Source organism: Hylobates moloch, unplaced genomic scaffold (genome assembly GCF_009828535.3).
Source record: "Hylobates moloch isolate HMO894 unplaced genomic scaffold, HMol_V3 SCAFFOLD_6, whole genome shotgun sequence".
In the NCBI taxonomy this organism is placed as follows: Eukaryota; Metazoa; Chordata; class Mammalia; order Primates; family Hylobatidae; genus Hylobates; species Hylobates moloch.
In genome coordinates this window covers 19,019,543-19,041,063 of record NW_026652281.1, presented here as the reverse complement: position 1 = coordinate 19,041,063, position 21,521 = coordinate 19,019,543, and the positions used below count along the sequence as shown (strand labels likewise).

Sequence of the window (21,521 nt, the reverse complement as noted above, 5' to 3'; positions counted from 1 at the left end):
TAATTTGATTACTGATTTATAATTTTCTCTTATTACAAATGCAATATATTTATTACAGAAAATTGGTAAGTACAAGAATAAAGATAAAAATTAACTTATAGTCCCATTACATAGGAAAAAGTATAGTTAACATTTTAAAGTATATTTCATCAGTTGTATTTCCTATGTATTTATATAATTAAATAAGTGGATTTACCTTATTGGGATCATAGTCTACATACAAGTTTTGTTTGTCACCAACAAAATATATTGTGGCATTAATTTTATTCCTTATTTCCAATGCCATTTTTTTCTTTCAAAACTCTAAAAAAAGCTTTAGAATTTTCTGCACCCATTTTTTTTAGTATTAAAATCCCTTAAAACTAGCATCTTGAACTGACCACTCTTCATTATTGCCTCCCTTGTTGCTAGCTTTCCGTAGCTATGCAACACAAGAATTCTATTAAAAGGAAAAGAAGAAAGCATAGTGTGATATATTTCATATATACAAAGAGCATAAAGAATAACATAATTAACAACTGCCTGTTTACCCCTCTACTTAGGAAACAGAACGTTATCTATGTTGTTGAAGTCATTTTACATACTGTTTTATAATCTGTATTTTCCCTTAAAAGTCTGTTTCAAACGATTGCTTATTTTTATATATTTTCCTTGGAAATGTAGCCTAATATGGTTTTATTTTCCAAGTAATGCATATTCTCGTGGCACAAGTTTAAATATAACTTTTAAATATATTGTCATATTATAAGCATATTCTTATGGTAAAAGTAAAAGAAACACCTTAGTGTTTACATAGTAAATTAACTTTTACCAACTTCTACTCTTGCTCTCCAACCCTAAGGTAATCAATGTTAAGAGTTGGTGTGTATGTACAGAACATTGTTTCATGCTATACACAGTTTTCTCTATTTGTTTGTTTTTTCACTTTACTATTATGTCTGGCAAGTATTTTTATGTCATTTATTGTGGAAGGCAGAATAATGTCCCTCCTCCCCAAATATTCACGTTCTAATCTCCAGAACCAGTGAATATGCCATCTTACATGGCAAGGAGACTTTGCAAATGCAATTAAGGATCTTGAGATGGGCAGATTATCCTAGCATGTTTGAGTGGGTTCAATGTAATCACAAGAGTCCTAAAATAAAGAAGAGGGAGGCAGAATTTCAAAGTCAGAAAAGGACTGGAAGATGCTATAAACCCAGTTTTGAAGACAGAAAAACAGGTCAAAAGCCAAAGAATGCCAGCAATGTCTAGAAGCTGGAAAAGGCCAGGACATAGATTATACCCTAGTACCTCTAGAAGGAATGCAGCTCTATGGCACTTTTATTTTGTCCCATTAAGACCTGCACTTGACTTCTGACAAGATAACAAATTTGTGTTGTTTTAAGCCACTAAGTTCATGGTAATCTGTTATAGCAGCAATGGGAAACCGATGCATTCCTATGGGTCTGCATCATTTGTGAGGGGGAGCCGACATACTATATATTGCATAAAAGTATCTTGATTTATTCAACTACTTATCTGTTTATAGAACTTTCTAATTGTTTGCTGCTAGAGAAAATGTTCTATAAATATGTTTATATATGGTTTTAAACATGTGCTATAATAGTATTTATTTAGGGTAGATTAAAAAGTACTTGCTCTGTCAAAGGGTACACATATATAAAATACTGACAAACTGGCAAACTGTTCTCCATTTACTCACTTGTGGGACAAGGCTTCTGTAGAGGATCACCCTTTCTCCATATTTCTGTTTCCAGTGCCATAATAGTGAAAAATCACCCCACTAAAGAGAATATTTTATTCCTAAGTGACCTAGTACCATTTGGTTAATAAAGATTAACTGAGTGCTTCGTGTAGTTAAGGAAAAAATATCCCTTTCTAGTTAGAGTAAAGATGATCAGCTATTTAGCTTTGTAAGAAAGCTGTGAAAAATAGAATAACATAAGAAAAAATGTTAATCTCCATGGATTGCATGTTCTTATCCATATTTGGCAGAGTAAACTCAGAACCAGGCTCAGTTTCTAGTAAATGCTCATCGTAGATAACTAGCAAATGTTGGGGGTTATGTGCATACATTAGTAGGAAGAAATTTTAGCTCAGGGATGAAGTTTGGTCTCAGCTAAAATGCATAATGCTTCTACAAATCCAAACCTATCTGAGGTCATATATTTGTCAAATTGTCCTGTGCAGTACAATAAAGTAAATAGTTTAAAGCTGACCTAGTTATGATTCTGGGTTCATAGTAACAAAAACACAAAACATGTTCTCTTAACTCTCAACTCTATGATTTCTTAGAGCAAGTTTCACATTTCTCATTGAAATCATGGAGAAGGCATATATCTTTATGCCCTTTGAAAATACTCTTTAAAATTCAATTTTATTAATGATAGCTTTGCCTTTCCTATTTACAGAAATGCTTTTGGTTTACGTGTAATACATGTGAAAGTTAGTTTCAAACTAATGCCATTGGCAAGTAGGAGAAAATTTAATAAAACATAGAAATCACAAAAATACCTTGATTTAATACAAATTACAGAATAATTTTTGAATGAATCATTTATAGGTATATCCCAAGGCACTATTAAACTCTACAGTGAGACTTATTCTCAGATGCATCTTCATTCTTGGAAATTAAAGGCTACATTTCATTTTGTTCAACATAAATAAGAGCTTAGGCAAAATTTATTGGCCTTCCCAGTTGCCAAAGTCTAACAGTATCATTTCTATAAACTCACATATGAAACTCTATGATGCAGACTTCAGGCGCACAGAGTCTACATGAGCCAAAAATAAGAGAATTTGAATCCACATGATCAAAGGTCTAGTCAGCAAATAATCTCTATCCCCATCCCATAAAATAAATATTTGAATATTTTGAATTAGGAATACATTACTTTGGTCTTCTGCAAAGAAGATGATTATTGGAGAATTGAATATTAAGAATTATAGTCTGATCTTTGGTTTATAATGCTGCTGACAATTTATTCTTCAATTTTTGTGAGAGGTACTTCTAGCGTTTCTGGATGAAATAACTACAGTTTGTTTTTTTTTTCTTTTTTTTTTAATGTGCTTTTTTCATTTGTTTGCTAAGTGAACAGAAATTGGCTATGTGGTGGACTCTAAATGCCCTTGACAATAAGCAGTGCATTTGTCATAGTTGTATCATGTTGTTTAGTTACAGATGAAGTCCCATGTTTCACATTATGTAAATCAAATAGTCATGTTGCAGCCTCATGCATCATGATATGATGTATTATATATTTAGAAAAATCACCCCAAATCCCTTTCCCCTTACATCTGAATATACTTTACATTTAGTGATTCTTGACCCTAAGGTGAAGATTTGATTTTACGTGGTTCTTTAATTTTTTGCATTGCCATTTTATTCAGTATTATTCATTATTTAATATAACTCCCCAGACTTCTTTCTCACTGCTCCTAGGACCCTTATCACATTACAGAGGTGATATGTTTTATCCACTTCTGTGCCTTTCAAGTAGAAGCCTATTTTATTTTCGCTGTTGTGTCCTTCCCCTTATTTAGTACATGGCATATTAGAGACACTTAATGTATCCCACAATATTCAGTTATATAGGCCGTACACTACACAACAGTAGAGGGAGCCATTTATGTTGTGTATTATAAATGTGTCCATAGAATTATGCAGTATACAACTTCTACCACCAGGAATGGTGTTCTCATAAATATTTGATTTCTATAGTTTCCTATGCAGAGAAATGATATTTTGTCATTTACTTATAATAATAATGCTAGAAAACCTTTCCATTCATCTTCATCTATAGTTATATTGAGACGGAATGTTTTGCTGCCAGCAGAAATTATTTTCCTTTATCATTAGGATATTATTTTTTTTGAGCCACAGAGATCAACTTTGCCTAAGTTGAGCAACAGAAGAAATAGTTGGCTTATTTTGATTCGATATTCTCAGAATCAAAGGAAGAACTGAAGAATCAGGCATCAGGAAAGATAGCAAAGAGGAAAGCTCTAGGCATCTCATCTACGGAGTTTGGATGATTCAGAGCCATTCATATTTTACTATATTATTTCTTTTCCATCCTCTGAAAACATGGGTTTCAGTGTTGGGGGATAATCCTATGATTGGAAGCTGATGACTAGAATACACTGACCAGAAAATATGATGCAATAGAAAGTGATTTGCCAGTGGAAAGATGCTAGGGACTAGAGTTGGGGAAGGACAGGATTTACCTCAGGACTATGAAGGAACCATATGGCTTTGTAAAAACCTTCCACTATAATCCTGGGAATAAATGTTCTGATTGAGAGCAGCCTTGTCTTGCCCAGACTTACAAGGTTTCCTGTTTTGTATCTTGTATATTGAAGGGGATGGTGACTGCTTGGAAAAAGTAGTTGCATGCTGTTTACCGTGGGAAAAGTTTGGGGTAGGGCAGCTATAGTGATTATCTTTTATGAGATAAAATTTGGATGTATCTTCCCCCATTTATCTAGAGTTTTCCTTCTAATTTTGGTACATATTTTCAGAAAGATATATATATTTACAATAAAAGTTATAAATATTAAAACTCCCAATACTGACAATCAAATTATTTACTTCATCAAAATTTCTTTGCTTTCTTTCCTATTTACTTTTTAATAATTTACCGAAAAAATGCATCTACTTTTCAACATCCATTCTGTTGGGTCAGTAGACTTTTAAGGAGTATGCAAGCAACCTGATAGGATTATATCATATATATACAAAAGAAGTGAAGATTAGTGTACCAAGTGCTAACAGCCATCTTTAAATTATCAAGAATGGATTAACTAGGTTTTTTTTGTTTTTTTTTTTTAAATTTAAGAAGGAGTTTTGCTCTTGTTGCCCAGGCTGGAGTGCAATGGCATGATCTTGGCTCACCACAACCTCCGCTTCCCGGGTTCAAGTGATTCTCCTGATTTAGCCTCTTGAGTAGCTGGGATTACAGGGATGCGCCACCACACCTGGCTAATTTTTTGTATTTTTTTTTTAGTAGAGACGGGGTTTCTCCATGTTGGTCAGGCTGGTCTTGAACTCCTGACCTCAGGTGATTCGCCCACCTCGGCCTCCCAAAGTGCTGGAATTACAGGCGTGAGCCACCGCACCCAGCCTGGATTAACTAGTTTTTGGATTTACTAGAATACAAAAATAATAGCATATTTGAGAAAAACACTAAAATTTGTACAAACTGGTAAAAACATGTTATACTGTTTCTGTTGTCTGGAAATATACAGTAATCTGTAGACAGCACAGTGTAACGTTACATTATGTCTACTGTGTTTTAGGGATAACCTGCTCCCTTGCCAGTATAATGAGGTGAGCTTTGCCGTGGGCAGCAGGCCCTCTTTAGAGCAAAGGTTCCTCTGGATGCATTATAAAGGCAAACAGAGGTAGGGGAAACATGGCCACTAAAACAAACTAAAGCCAAGTATTTGAAGGTGAAGTTAATTAAGTAAGGAAAGAGAGAAGGGATAACATGCAAGCGGGCCTGAGTCTTTGCCTTGCTTAAGTCCTAATGAATAATGGAGAAGTGTTCTCAGCTAAGAGAACCACAGGAATAATACATCTTCCACTGATACTTCAGGAAGCAATTCATGTGATAACCTATCATACTTGGATTATTTTTGTTATTCATAACTAAAGAATGGTAAATGTATTCCTAAATTTTGGGTGTGATTTAAATAAGTTTATATTAAGTTCATTTTGTACCTTGTATTGAAAAGATATTATTTAAGGTTATCTTTTATCTTCTCTATTTTAGCTCTACCTTTTCCACATTACTCTCATAATTGAGTCTATATTTGTTTCATATAGTCATCTCTTTCAGAATTTGCCAGGAGAAACAGAGAACAATTTTAATAATTAATGTTGATATTAAAATACTTCATCCCTATCTTATACTCATGGCTAGCAACAAATATTTTTTTCTATCTCCAACCATTTGGAAGAAAAATAACAATATTGTAGTAATCACTTATTTTTTTAAAATAATTTAAAAGTAAAATAATCCCTACTTGTTGAAAGACATTTTTGAAAAGCTATTAAATATCAACTGAACATCTTACTGAGGCAGCTCTGCAGTCTTTTAAAGCATTTGGTGAAAGTAGCTGCATGATATAAAATGTAATAATAAAATAAGGCCTATATGGCTTGTTTCTATATGTATTTAGACCTAATGCTAACAATTAACTAATGTATCATTTTACTGCACTTCATTCCTATATGGTAGGTCACAGATTAAGTCCAGTTCTTTTAATTATGTGAGAATCTGGCTGTCTAGATAATCAGAAAATGTTCCCATTATGAACATCTATAAACCATAGCAAAAAATACAATAAGCATACTTTCCCATGCACAGATGAGCCAAAAACAAAGCAAGTTCTGGCAACAAGTTAAGTAAGCATCTAAGGTAATGTGGTAGCTTCCCTGAGGGAGTTTTTTGAACTAAAAAAATCTAGGTTTTTATGTTTTAATGAATCTGTGCAAAGTGGGGAAGTGGAACTGAAATGATTACACACAACTAGAATTTGCAGATACTTAGATCCTTAATAAAAGTATGAACTGGTAAAAGTTCTGCCAGCAAGCACAGGTTGTGAACAAGGAAACATTCTGCCTCATCCATGACCCCAGGTGAGGACAAAAATGCTTCCTCTGGGTATTCATTACCATGAATCTGATTTCAAAATTGAAGCACTCAGTGAAAGCATACGCAAAACTGCTCTGAAGGGACTCTCTTTCAACTTACACCACGAGGCAACCACAGTTAACATCCCACTGACTGAGTTCATAATAGAATTCCAAAATAACCAATGACAACATATTCCATTGTAAGAACCCAGAGGCATATTAAAGAATAATAATTTTTAAAAAGTACTAACAGGGATTATAAAACAAGCATGTCCACCTAATTAAAAACAATCAAAAATTTCAAAATATCAGAATAAGATATTTTGGGGAAAAACAGTTGATTTGAAAACTGATGAAAATAAATGTTCTCAGGAAGAAATATGGAATATGGTACGTATACTTAAAATTTCAATTTCTAAATTGAAGAGCAGATTAGATCCAGCTGAAGAGAGCATTAGTGGATTGGATGATAGATCTGAGGGATTCTCCCAGCAGGCTACATCGAGTGGTTAAGAGATGGAAATACACAAAGATGCTTGAGCACTACAGACATCAGAATAAGAACTATCATATTCCTAAAGAAGTTCTAGGAGAAGAGAATGGAATGTCAGTGGGATTAAATAGATAATGCTAAGAATTTTTAAGTGTTCAGGGATCTTTAAGTTGAAAATATACCAAGTATCAAAGAAGATACATAAAAACAAAATCAGTACCTTGACCCATCTTTGTGGGACTGTAGAATTATAAAGACGGAAAGAGTGTTAAAAATTAAGCAGAAAGCAAATGCATGAAAAAAGGGCAAAAACTATAATCAGAGACTTCTAATTAATATTTGTGAATGCTAGAATAAAATGAAATGGTATCTTCAGTGTGTTGAGAGTCAATAAAGTTGACTTTATAACAACTCAGTTACTATTCAGTTATGAATAAATGCAAAATAATAAAAATGAAAGCAAAAGAAAAAACAAGCAAAGTTTACCATTCATAGTTAGATCCTCATTGGAAGAGATGCTGAAGAATGTGCTTAAAGAAAAAGAATAGTGAGATGTCTAGAAAGTAAAGTATAACTGAGAAAATAAATTGCTAAATAAATAGGCAAATTGCTACATAAGCCCTGATGGTTTTTAAAAGAAACTAATTTTAGATTTGAAAAATCAAGATGGAACCATAATTTCAGATTAAAAACACATGAAAAATTGAAGGGAGGGATTGGATTAAAAAAAGTTATGATCCTGCCTTTTTCAGGAGGAAGAGCCTTAGACATTGTAAGGATATGTGGTAGGCAGGAAAAATAACATCCCCTGCAAAGATGTTTATGCTCTAATTTCCAGAACCTGAAAATATGTTATCCCGTATGGAAGAAATGACTGTGCAGATGTGATTGTATTAAGAACTTGAGGGGGTGAGATTATCCTGGTGTGAGGAAAAGAGAGAGAGAGGAGAGTCAGAGAGGGTCATATGATGATGGAAGCAGGGGGCAGAGCGATGCAATTGTTGGCCTTGAAAACAGAAGGAGGCCCTGAGTCAAGAAACCTGGGTAGCCTCTGGAAGCTAGTGAACGCAAGGAAACATATTCTCATCTAGAGCTTTCAGAGGGACCATGATACTGCTGACACGTTGATTTTAGTGCAGTAAAGCCCATTTCAAACTTCTGGTCTTCAGACTGTAAGTTAAAGTTTTGTGTTGTTTTAAGCCACCAAATTTATGGAATTTTTACAGCAGCAATAGAGAACAAATATATCATACTTTAAAATGTAAAAGGAATCAAACATCAACCACAATTTAATGCTACTTTCAAAGTAGCCAAAAAAAGTGAGTGAAAAATAAAAGGAAGAAAGAGGAAAAGAAGAACAAAGAAATGTAACTTGGTAAATAGAAGTCATAAATAATAGAAATCCAAACACATCAATAATAGAAAAGGATTAAATTCATTTAAAAGATATTATATACCTAGCTTTTAAAAATTTCACTATGTGCTCTTTATAAGAGACTCAGAGAAAATGGATGTTGAAAACAAAATGAAAGAGATAGGACAAGCATATATTAGTGCAGTACTGTATATTAATATTTGTTAGTATCAGACACAATCCACCTTAGCAAAGTAAACATATGGATTTTACACAATAATAAAAATAATAGTTCAAAATAAACAATCAAACTTAGAGACCGAGTACTTAATAAATAATAAACTGAGATAAACAAAGCAAAAATTAGAATCACAGGGAAACATCAAAAGATTATAACCACAATGGAATTTTAACAGTCTTTTATCAGTACAATGTAAAAATCAATCCAGAATTGATTATTCTACTTAACAATTGTGTATCAGAGCTTTTAAGAGCTAAATGTAATGAGCATATATGGAACTGCACTCCAAAAAATTAAACATACATTTCTAATATGCAAGGAACATTTACCAACACACACATACACATACATATATCTATATATACATATATAGATATATATATCGATACGTATCGATACATGTATCTATATATACATATATCGATACATATATCGATATATGTATGTATTAAATCACAAATGCTGCTGATGAGCCAAGCAAGATGTGAATTGAAAGCTAACCATTATAAAGATCAATGTAGACTTCATTGGTAAATAGGCAAAAGTATTGTGCTTAATTTTAAAAGTCATTTTTTTTATCATTTAGATACAGCTTTCAGATCCTATAACAAAGAGAGGAAATTTTTTTAAAAAGATAATTTTACATTTCTCATTTATATACACACAAAAAACCTACTGTAATATTGTTTGTGATAGTAAAAATTGTATAGAACCTAAAAGCTTATTGCTAAGAAGTTGCTTATATTATGATACACTAATAGCAGCAATAAAAAAAAACCCCAACGAAAACATCACAACTAACTTTTGAGAGCTTACTTTGTGTGTGGCACTGTTTTAAATACCTTTTATGTGTTAATTCATTCCCCTTGCACAGTAATCTAAGTTTTTAAGGTTTTACACATGTTAAATCATTTAAATTGAACAATAAACCTAGGTGGTAGATATTATTACTACCTCTATCTTTATGATGAGGTGACAGAGGAACAACAAGGTTAAATAAGTTGCCTAAGGTCACATAGCTAGTAAGAGGTAGATTAAAAGTTTTGCTTTCATATATTCTGCCCCCAAATCTTATAACTCTTATTAAGTTCTATTAAATTTTGCTCTATGAAATCCTAAATAATTGATAACAAGAGTGAAGCATTCTTAGGTATGCTAAGGATAAAGAGTAAAAATTATAAAATATTATACATAGATCCCATTTATGTAAAATAATAATTTCCTTATACCATTAATAAAATGATTATCAGTCTTTTAAAAATTTTGCCAGTCTTATGATAGAAAATATTGTGTTGTTTTAAGTTGTATTTCTTACATTTAAATCTTTGATCTGGAAATAATTTTTGTGTTACATAAAGTAGGTATCTTCCAGTAATTTTTCAAATGGAAAGCCTTGTCCCAATACCAGATTTTTTTGTAATAAAACAATAGAATACTGTAAAATTCGAAACAAGATGAGATCCTACTTTTGAAATATTGTCCATCATATGGGAACTGTCTAATGTCTGAGGATTAATTATATCATGTGCTATAAAATTTAATTAGTCTTCCATATCTTAGAATTAAAAATTAATCTTATTCACAGTTTTATTAGATTCTTGGAGATAACAGATATGCTCAATTAAACATATAACTATTAAAAATGAGTCACATGATGTCTTGTTTGTACAAAATAATTTATCTTTATTTCAGTTTTCTATTTTTCTTTCTAGGAAAGATTTCTGTGTGCACAAAGATGAACCATGTGATACTGTTGGTAAGTGTAAAAATTCTCACACTTTCGGAGTTCTGGAGAACTTGAACATATAACTTGTTTAAGTATAGGAAATTATTTGTGTTCTGGTTATAAAGGAATAACTTCAAAATGTCAGACATACCTATTTTCTACCTATATGTTTAATCATTGGTCAGCACTTCAGTGTAAAAGACATGTATCAACTATATATATTGGAGGACAATCTTTAAGTGATGCTTTAAGGCTATAATCAGTCCTTTTTTGTTATTTTCTCAGAGATCACACATGGGTTCAATAAAATTTTATTATTATTAATAACCAAAGACAAAATATATTAATGACATTATGTTTGACTAATTTGCAGGATATCAGATTATTTTTTGAGTTATGTATGCTTAAAGACCTTTGCAGACTGTGTCAAAACAAACTGCTTGATTCAGTATGATTCTTCTTACATGAAGTGGCAAATTTTTCACCATTTGTATTAGATATCTAAAGTGCCTAAAACAGAACCATATAGCCAACAGAATTCATGAAACCATTGTTCTTCTAACTTTGAGAGAATGGTCACATATATGTTCATGTTTTAAAATGTATCTATATAAATATAAATGTATCTAACCAAAGATACCCCTATCTTTATATACAAATATATATATTTAATTTTAAGTTATGTAGCTGTGTGTAACAATATATTATTGGTAAGGTTCATTTAAGAGTTGTAATATAATTTTGGCATATCATGTAGGGTTCATTTCTATAGGATGAGCAGTATTTTAACTTGACCATTTTGTTGTGTCATTTGTTTTTTTATAAAGTGAACAATAAATAAAAGGGGGTAGAAACAGAACATAGGGATATTAGTATTTTAAAAGATAATTCTAACTAGTTCCATTAACCTAATTTTTCATCAACCTCCTCATATGTTTAAAATCTTAGATAATATAAGGGTTTTTGACATGTATTATTCATAAAACTTATGATGGAAAGTAGTTATAATAATGTAAAGTGGATGATGATGGAATCAAGGGAATATTTGGTTCAGAAGGAATTGTCGGCATAAAAAGAGCTGGGCACCTAAGGAAAAGCGGAATTGATGTAGGGACCAGCTTCCTACTGTTGACTCTCTTGCCTGCTTTCCCCAGTTTTCTTCTTTTCCTGTCTGAATCTCCAGAAATTAAAACTTGATATCTAGTTTTTGTTACCTTAACCATGGAAGCTTTTGATTACCAGTAAAGCTTGTCTCAAAATAATAACCTTTTCTTTCATGTAAGCAGCAATGTTGCCCCCAAAAGCCTTCTCTAATAGGGACAGCTCAACATCTTTCCTTGCTTGAGCACATGTGAGAAATCAGCAACGCAGGCGGCATCTTCCATAGCTATACACACGAACTGACTCTTCATAGCCTGTAAGCAGCTACTAATAAGAAGAACCAATTTCTGCTTTGATAACAACAAAACTTCACATCTTGCTAAATCTGCTAATTCAAAATTGTGTGTATATTTATCTTATTTCCTAATTTAAAACACATTTGAATGAGTACCTCAGTGTGTTCTGATCATCAGAGTATGTAAGATTTGGCAGGAAAGCAATTTATTGAATCTTTAGCTCTGTTTCTCCTGTTCATAAAGATCTTCAAAAAAATCAGTTTTAAATATTACAGCATAGGGTGTGAAAAGTCCAGTGCCCTTCCTGAATTCTCTCTGTTTTGCTGATTCCTTAGATTGTCATCAGCACCTCTGACATCACTAAAGCCTAGTTCCCCCTTCCGTATCGTATGGCATATTTTTCTCCTTTAGCCCAAATATAGACGGGGTCTTTCCCTAGGTAGTCTTGACAGAGTAAAATTCTGAAGTATTTCTTCAAGAGAGGTAAAATAAAAACCTCTAACAACCAAGTCAAAGTAATCTGTTTCACCCAAACCCCACGAAAACCTTCTTGTCACACTGCCTATGCCTATGTCTAGTCATATACAGTCAGCCTTCTGTATTATGGACTCCATCTCCATGGATTCAACCACTTGTGGTTCAAAAATATCTTGTCTAAATAAAAATGAGAAGTAAAAATGCAGCCATAACAAAAAGTGCAAATTAAAAGTAATATAGTATAACCACTATTTACATAGCACTTACCTTGTAAGTGCTAGGTATTATATTAGGTATTAAAGGTAATCTAGAGATGATTCAAAGTATAGAAGAGGATGTGCATAGGTTATAATCAAATACCACTCCATCATATAAAAAGGAATTGAGCATCCATGGATTTTGGAACCAATCCCCTATGGATACAAAGGGACAACTGTATATTTATAAGATTTATAAAGACATTTGTGAGACATAGACACTGTGGTTGCCACCTCATCATCCATGCATCTACCATAGTGTAGCTGCAATGCTATGTTAGGAAAGGGTAGCCCTACAGGGTTGGGTCATGATTAGTCTAGGTCTGTCATGGGGATTGTTTCAGGACCCTAGGCCTAAGCCAGTCAGCACATGCCATTGCCCTGGTTGAGACATATGATCTGTTCCCTATATTTGCCTCATCAAGCTGAAAAAGGTAGCATTTTTGATGGTTAGAGCTTGATCATATATACCTCCAATATATATAAATAAGGAAGAATGCAAACCTGATCACTATAATGAGGCAGGAAATCATCCTTAGGATGAATCTGACATCATATACTGCAGAATGAAGAGATGGAAGGTTTCTTTCTCCTGGATGACATTGTTGAATCCTCCAACCCTGGAGCCTAGTCTAATGTTTGGGTTTCCGAATATGTGAGTCAGTATATCCTTATTACTGAGCCAGTTTAAGACTTTTACGTTACTTGTAGCCTAAGGCATAAAAATCTTCCCTGATGTTCATATTTTCATTTACAGGGCAAAAAATATGGGGCAATATTAATAACCTCTCTATTGTTATTAAGAGAAAATGCTGGTAAACTGCTCTGTGACTTGTTAAAAAATTAAATGAGCATATATATAGGTTATCAAACATCTTAACAACTATCAATCTCTAGTAAAACAAAGCCAAAGTGATTTGGGGTTAATATCAATAAAATGTTTATTCGTACACATTTTAAAATCTCCTCATGTAATCCAAAGGGATATATTTTTTGACAGATGCTTTTAAGTCATTGTTTACTTCTTTTCTCTTTTATCTATAACCGATGTGACGTCAGCCATTTTACTCTTTTTCTATAATGAAAATATGGAGAGAGGAAAGAGAAAGGAAGGAATTGGATTTAGTATTTATTAGTTTGGATCATATAGGGTTGAATGATAACTTTAAGATGCTTCTCCCTATTCTCCTAGGTATAGTAAGAGGAAAGAACAGCACTTACAGGATTTGAATTTATATTATTAATGTGAGTTATAAATGGAGAGGAATGCTTGTATTTTCAAAGCAATGGTAAGATTTATGCTTTGCATTGTAATTCAAACAGTATTTTCGTGGACATTATCTCATTTAATTCCCTCAAAATCTGAACTCTCCAGTTTTGTTATCATTATTATTTTACAGATGAAGAAAGCCCTGAAAAACAAAAGGATCATAGATTTTGAAGTCAGATGTCTAGATTTAAATCAGGGCTATGCTACTTATTGACTATGTGAATTTGGGCACACTAATGCCTCGAAAGCTTGGATTCCTCACCTTTAAAATAGAGGCTACGTCTTCTATCTCACAGAATGTTGTGAAACTGTGACAGTTGCAAAGCAGCTAGCTAACTGGCATTTCATCTACACCAGTTTCTGTCACATCCTCTTATTCCCCATGGAGAGGTTACAGATTTGCCCAGAATCACTGATAGTAAATGGTAGTGCTAGACTCTACCTCAGATCTTCTGACTGTACTGTCACCTTTCTTTTATAACATAAAGCATTTTTATACAATAGATAAAAATACAACTAGAAAACTGAATGTGAGAAAAATGTCTTCAGATGAAGATATAGAATTAAATTGGAAATGACAAATACAAATTTTGAAATAATTTTATTTACCAATATTTCAAGTTTAAAACAATAGGATATTGTGCTCATTCACTGAGTCAAAAGGTTTGTGCATTTTAAATGAGTTGGGCTGTATTATTGTCACAGCATATTGTTAAGTAAGTGCTTCCATTGATAAATTATAATTATTTACTAGGCCTATATTTGAAAAGCTACGTGGGGGATAAAAAGTAAAAATAATTTTTACCACCTTCTCAATTACACGCTTTTTCCTGTTGATATAGTTATGTAGATGGTTTGGTAGGTCAGTAGGTAAGTATGTAGATCATGGAAGAAAATACATGCTATTATATGTTTTAACCCATGAAAATATCAATTTAAAAACATAAGTGCATTTTCCTTTTAAATCCCTGAAATTAGGATTCATTTAGCAATGAATGGCTTACCAGGGTTGTCGTAATATAATTCAAAGTTTTTAAAATCTTAGATTGAATGAACTATGGTGGTATACTTAAATTTCAAGGGAAATAAAGTATATTTCATTATGCAAGTGGCAACTATCTCTTTGCTGCTATTGATTATGAAGTTGCCTTAATTTTTGTGGTAGGCAGAATAATGGTCCTTAAGAGTGTATTTGCCCTAATCCCTGGAATTTATGAATATGTTAGGGTACAAAGCAACAAGGAATTAAGGTAGTGGATGGAATTAAGGCTGCCAATCAACTGACCTTGAAATAGGGAGATTATCCTGTATTATCATGGTAGGCCCAGTGTTGTCACAAGAGTTCTTAAAAGTGGGAGAGTGAGGCAGAAAAGTTCTGAGTCAGAGAGAGACATGATTACTAAAGAAAGACAGCGATGCAATATGAAAAGGATTCAACTCATTATGGATGGTTTGAAAAATGAGGGGGTTACTAGTGAAGAAATGTGATCAGCTTCTAGAACATGCAAAAACAAGGAAATAGAATCTTCCCAAGAGCCTAAAGAAGTGAACACAAACAGCCTTTTCAACACTTGATTTTAGCCAGTGAGGTCTGTGTCAAACTTCTAACATAGAAAACTGCAAGAAAATAAATTTGGATACCTTAAGCCACTGAATTTGCAATATTACAGGCAGCCATGGAAAACCAGAACACTTTCTAAGTTAATGTTGCCTCCATCATTTAGAGAAAGAATAAAGAAACGTGGTGATTTCAAATCTTTAAACTGTGGTATCAACAATTCTGTTTCTATGGTTAGTTTTGAGAACTGGTAAAGGGCTTGAGATTAGATTAAAAAGTAGTAATTGGTACCATGATATATAAATATATATAAGGAGTAACAAACTCAGGTTCTGTTAACAAACATGATTAATTATAGTTAACTATTTCTAGCTGAGAGATTAGCCAAAAAAAAAAAAAAAAGCCTATCTCTTCTTTTAACAATTAAATAAATTGAATCAATTCTTTAAAAGCTACCCACGGCCAAGCACAGTGGCTCCTGCCTGTAATCCCAGCTCTTTGGGAGGCTGAGGCAGGCAGATTTCTTGAGGCCAGGAGTTCGAAACAAGCCTGGACAACATGGTGAATCCCTATCCCTACTAAAAATACAAAAAAATTAGCTGAGCATGGTGACACGCACCTGTAATTCCAGCTACTTGGGAGGCTGAGGCAGGAGAATCGCTTGAACCCAAAGGCAGAGGTTGCAGTGAGCCGAGATGGTGCCATCCAGCCTTGGCAAGAAAGTGAGGCCCTGTCTCAAAAAAACTTATAATAAAATAAAATCTACCTACGAAAATACTAGGCTCTGATGATTTTTGTTGTTGATTTCTATGTTCCAAAGATGGATTATTTCAATGTTATACAAACTATTTTAGAAAATTGAAAATGGAGGGATTAAAACTGTATAAATGTCTTACTAAATCCTAAGAGGACAGAGTAAAATAGAAAAATGATAAGCCCTTCTTTATTAGGAAAGAAATGAAGAAAGTCAAAACCAAATATTAACAGATATTATCTTACAATTTTTTTTTTAATAACCATGTACGGTTATTTTATTGCAGGTTTATTCCAGAAATGCAAGGGTAGTTTAACATTAGAACATTTTAAAATGTAACTACATATTCCAATTAAAGATAAAAACCATATGATCATCTTGTTTGGAGAAAGAAAATGCCTTTCATACGATTCAAAACACATTCATGATAAAAACTCCTGGCAAAGTTGAGAAAAGTAGGATCTTTATTAACCAGTAGAAGTCACTTACAAAGCAACTTGTAAATATCTTCCCTTTTAAACAGTGGAGCATTAAAAGCATTCCTTTCAGAATCAGAAACAAGGAAACAATTCTGCTACCACCACTTCTATTCGACAATGCACTGAAAATTTTAGGCATTACAATTAACTAGATAATTGTATTATCTACATAAAGAAAAAAACAGATTATGGAATTAAATTGTGAGAAATAGTAGGAGAGTTTAATTGGTGGTTAGATATCAAATCAATATGCAATAACCAATTGCATTTTAGTGATAGGCAGTAAGAAATTAAAACTTCTGTTTATTTTATGTAAAATATGAAATATATTGAAATATACCTAGTGACAAATATGTAAGACATATGGACAATATTATAGACTATATTACAATTCAGTAAAGAAGAACTTGATGAAGAGATACACTCTACTCATGGTCTGAAAGACTAAATATGATACAAATGTTGATTTCCCTCAAACTGATCTATTAATACAATGCATTCCATTAAAATTCTAACAAGAGTTTTGAAGGAACTAGACAGGATGATTCTAAATGTATAGAGGAACATAGGTCTGAAAATTGCCAAGATACTGGTGAAGAAAAATATGGGAAGGAAGGAAACCTGTGCTATCAGATACTAAGATATAGTACACAGCAAATATGAAAATGCAGTTGCCCGTATTTGGAAATTGATGTATACTGCAGATCACTGGGTAAGGCATAGTTCAATACATTATGTTAAGATGGTTATTCACATGAAAAAAATTTGAGATTAATTCATATGGTTTAAATTTGTAAAAACAGAAGTCTATTTTTGATGTAGAGACAGATTTCTTAGTACACAGAAATGTTAATCATAAAGGAACTATATTAATATTTAAAATGTATGCATATTAAAAGACATAGTAATGAAAGTGAACAAAAGCAAGCTTCTGTCAGGGAGAGGATACCATATTTCATGGATTTTAAAGTATCTTCAATTTTCATTCATTTCAAGACATACCATTACTTTATGTATCACTAAATAAGACAATGACTAATTTTAATTTCCAGATATTATTCAAGACATTACAATGTGAAATAAGGTGAATCTTAGAATTATTGATATATATTAATAGTATTTCCAATACATGTAACCAACAAAGTATTAGAACCCAGAGTATAAAAACAACTTTTCTAAATCAGTAAGTAAGAAACAAACAAGGAAGTAGACATGCCAAACAGGACAAAAGACTCCAAAGACCGTTTTTGGAAGATAATACATCAAGGTGAATTAAAAAAAAATAAAATAGTAAGATGCCCAACTTCATTAGTAGTAAAGGAAATGAACGTTCAGATCACAAGCAGATATCTACCAGTGGGATTGATGAAATTAAAATCTTACATTACAAAGTGATGGCAAGTATGTGAATCTATGGGAACAGTGTGCTTCAGGAGTGAATTTAAATTGGTATAATCACTTTGGAGAACTTTGGGCAGTATTTAGTAAAACTGGCATTTGTACAACTTGACGTCATTGATTACATTCTTACACATACGCCTTAGAGAATCCTATATGCATTAAAGACATGTTTATGATAGAAATGCAAACATATATCCAAGTCCAAAGTTTATCTTTTCTTTTCTCTCAGGAATATAAAGCCCTTAAAACATTCTATATCCCCTGTCCTTATTGTAGGCTGTTACCAATTTTTAAAACAACTTTTGATTTTTAAAACACACAAGATGTTATGTTTTTCTACAGTCAGTGCTCAATTAGATTTATTCACATTTATTATTTTATTGGTTTTTATCAGTTCTTCATTCTTTCTTACAAACCAATTCTCTCTCCTAATCTTACTTTCCTCCTATTGAAGCAATATTTATTAGAATTTCCCTTAGTAAAAGTCTACTGGTGACACACACTTAAGTTTTTTTTGGTATGAAAAATGTCTTAATTTTACTTCAATTCTTGAAAGATATTTTAAGTGAGTATAAAATCCCAGGATTCTGGATACCTATTTGGTATTTTTGTTTTTTCAGCACATTTTGAAGATTATTTGACCTGTCCTTTGGCATCCTTTGTTGCTCTTGAGGATTTAGCTATCAGTCTAACTTATTTTAATGCCATCTGTCCTACAAAAACAAAACAAAAACAGAGTCTAGGTTAAAGTAGACAAGTTTTCATGCTATAACATTTTTTTTAGGGAGCACGTTGTTTTTCTTATCATTTCATTGAGTTTAGTTATTTGTGTGGGAGGGTGGGGAAAGATGGTATCTTCTCCCACTCACTTTAATTAGAAGTTTCAGTTCTGAGACCTCACCTTGAACAGGAATTATCTTTGTCCCAGTGCGATGGCTAAGGCTGAACATTTTGGATCTGAGATTGGCAAATGCCTATAGGCAACCAGCACATCGGTGCCAGCTCAGAACTCTTCTCTGCTTTTCCTTCAGCCCATGGAAGGATTTCCTTTAAGAGTGAACTCAGCTATGCATTTAAGATGATTTTTGTTATTTTTACTCCATCATTTATATGTTCAGGTGATTTGCAAGCAGAATTTTCTCACTGCTGGAAGTAGAATTTCAAGGAAAACTTTTAAAGTACTACTGTACTTTATGTATGTATTTTTATACATACATATGTTTATACATCTTGCAGCAACACTTGGTCACACAATCCAATTTGCTCAACATTCACATGTGTTGTGACACTAACTTGGATAATTGCTTTTATAGTTAAGATGTCACCACAAGTTTTTTTAAAAAAATAGTTTTAGAAACTGTTTTAGAGATGTTCAGATTGTCTGTATGCCTCAAGGTATTAATTATTAAACTTTTTGGTCTTTGTACTCCTTTACATTCTTGAATTATTTAAGATCCCAAATAGATTTTTATGTAGGTTACATTTATCAATTATTGCTGTATTAGAAATTAAAATAGATAAATTCTAAAAACATTTTGATTTATTTAAAATTAATAATAAACTCATCAAATGTTAGCATAAAGGACATGCATTCATAATTTTTACAAAAATTAGCTATATTATCTAGAACAATAAAAATAGTGAGAAGACATGTCTTTGTTTTATATTTTTGAGACTCTGTTTGGGTTCTAGAAGACAGCTGAATCTCATATCTGCTTCTGCATGTAAGATGTTTCTGTATGTTATTATGGTTGACCTGTATGAGGAAAATGTGGCCTTACCCAGAATGTAGTTGAAAAATGGAGGACTATTTTCAGATTATTGTGCGTTTTCTGAAACCCATGTCGTAGTGTTTTAAAAGTTTGTGGAATGGGACAATGTAGAATCTGAAAGCATAGGATGAATTTTCACACTCTATTATATTAATATCTATTGGTATATCTTACACTTTAAATAGATCTTTTAACCCTGCATGGCTTTTTAGTATCAATTATCTATTGATTGGAATATATTAGTTCACTGAGTTAGGCAGATCTTCTAAATGTTGACACATTTCACCCTACTATCTATCTATCTATCTATCTATCTATCTATCTATCTATCTATCTATCTAATCTAATCTAATCTATCTGTTAATATCAGCATCTATATTATCAGAAAAGTATTTAAGTTTTGAGAAGCTGTCAAGCTCATGGTGACAGATGAAAGTTTTCCAATATTCTAATTTTTCACTTGAAAACTTGAATTTTGTTCTTGGCAACAAAAACAGTCATAATACCATCAGTTGGTTTTCATAGAGTGACAAGTTCACTTTGTTCATTTTTAGGCAAGTATTGCTCAGATTTCCAAGTCTGAATACTGTTTGTCACTTATTATTTCAATGAAAAAATGATGCTTCATGAAAAGCACAGCTGGCTCAGCTCATAACTCAAACAATCTCACAATACTTTTAACTGAGACATCATATTTTAGCCTGCAACAGAAATGCTTTATCCATACTTCCTGTTTGTTACACAAAAATATTTTTTAAATGTATATACTCAAGTGTTCAGATTTGATAAAATGAATAAATGTTACTGCTACATCTGGAAATTTTGAAGTGAAATTGTCATGGTACCCCTCCTGGGAGTAAGCGGCAGTGAATAAAATGACTGACAGTGAAGTTGGTGCCACTGCCTTGACTAGGCAATTTTACCTACCATTACTTTGGCACCATCACTACAAATGTCAACAGTTTTAACTTTGCATATACCTCTTGAAAAGGTCGTAGAAGACCCACTGAAAAGGTCTTATGGAATCCCAGGTTTCTGCATAACCCTCTTTGAGCAATTCTGCCATAAGCTGAGAATGATTGATAATCAATGGGGATAGTCAGTGTTTACGTCTGTGTGTGCATTTGTGTGTGTGTGTGTGTGTGTGTGTGTGTGTACACGTGTTTCATGAGACTTTTTAAGGACTTTAACGTATAGAAAATTGGTAAATACTTAAAGCTGGCAAAGATAAACGCTGATTGAATAAGTTTCCTGCTATGAATATTCCTCCAATACTTGTTGATGAGAGAGGCTGTGTATCCTTTACCACCAAGTTCCCAGCTCTATGATGTTCTGACTCTCCAGGCATTCTATGGAAACTTAGTTGCTTCAACATCCTAACTTTTTTTTTTCTGTCTTTGAGCAGGTTGGAATGATCCAGGTTATTCTTCTCTATGCTTCTGAATATTCTGATTTTATGTACTTGACATATTGTCAAACAGGTATACAGACCACCCAGGAAGCAACTGCCAAAAAGAAGCATATCCATACACTAAAACATATTTAAATAGCCCTTTATGTCAACACTGTACTGTGAGAATCTCCAGACACTTCCCTTTCCAAACACCAGTACATTCTTCATACCACGTTTCAGCAGAAGTAATCATTTTTGCTAGGTGAGAAGAGGTTAAGCTCATTTTTAAATAGCTTAATTTTTATT

At 32.7% G+C, this 21,521-nt stretch overlaps 1 protein-coding gene across 1 annotated transcript in view; it reads left to right on the top strand.

Moving 5' to 3' along the window:
• ADAMTS19 (ADAM metallopeptidase with thrombospondin type 1 motif 19) overlaps positions 1-21,521 on the top strand; it is a 286,463-nt gene that overhangs the window by 82,264 nt on the left and 182,678 nt on the right. Inside the window, exon 7 of the mRNA XM_032156524.3 lies at positions 10,444-10,487. Coding sequence (XP_032012415.1) covers positions 10,444-10,487 — 44 coding nt within the window. The remainder of the gene's footprint in view (positions 1-10,443; positions 10,488-21,521) is intronic.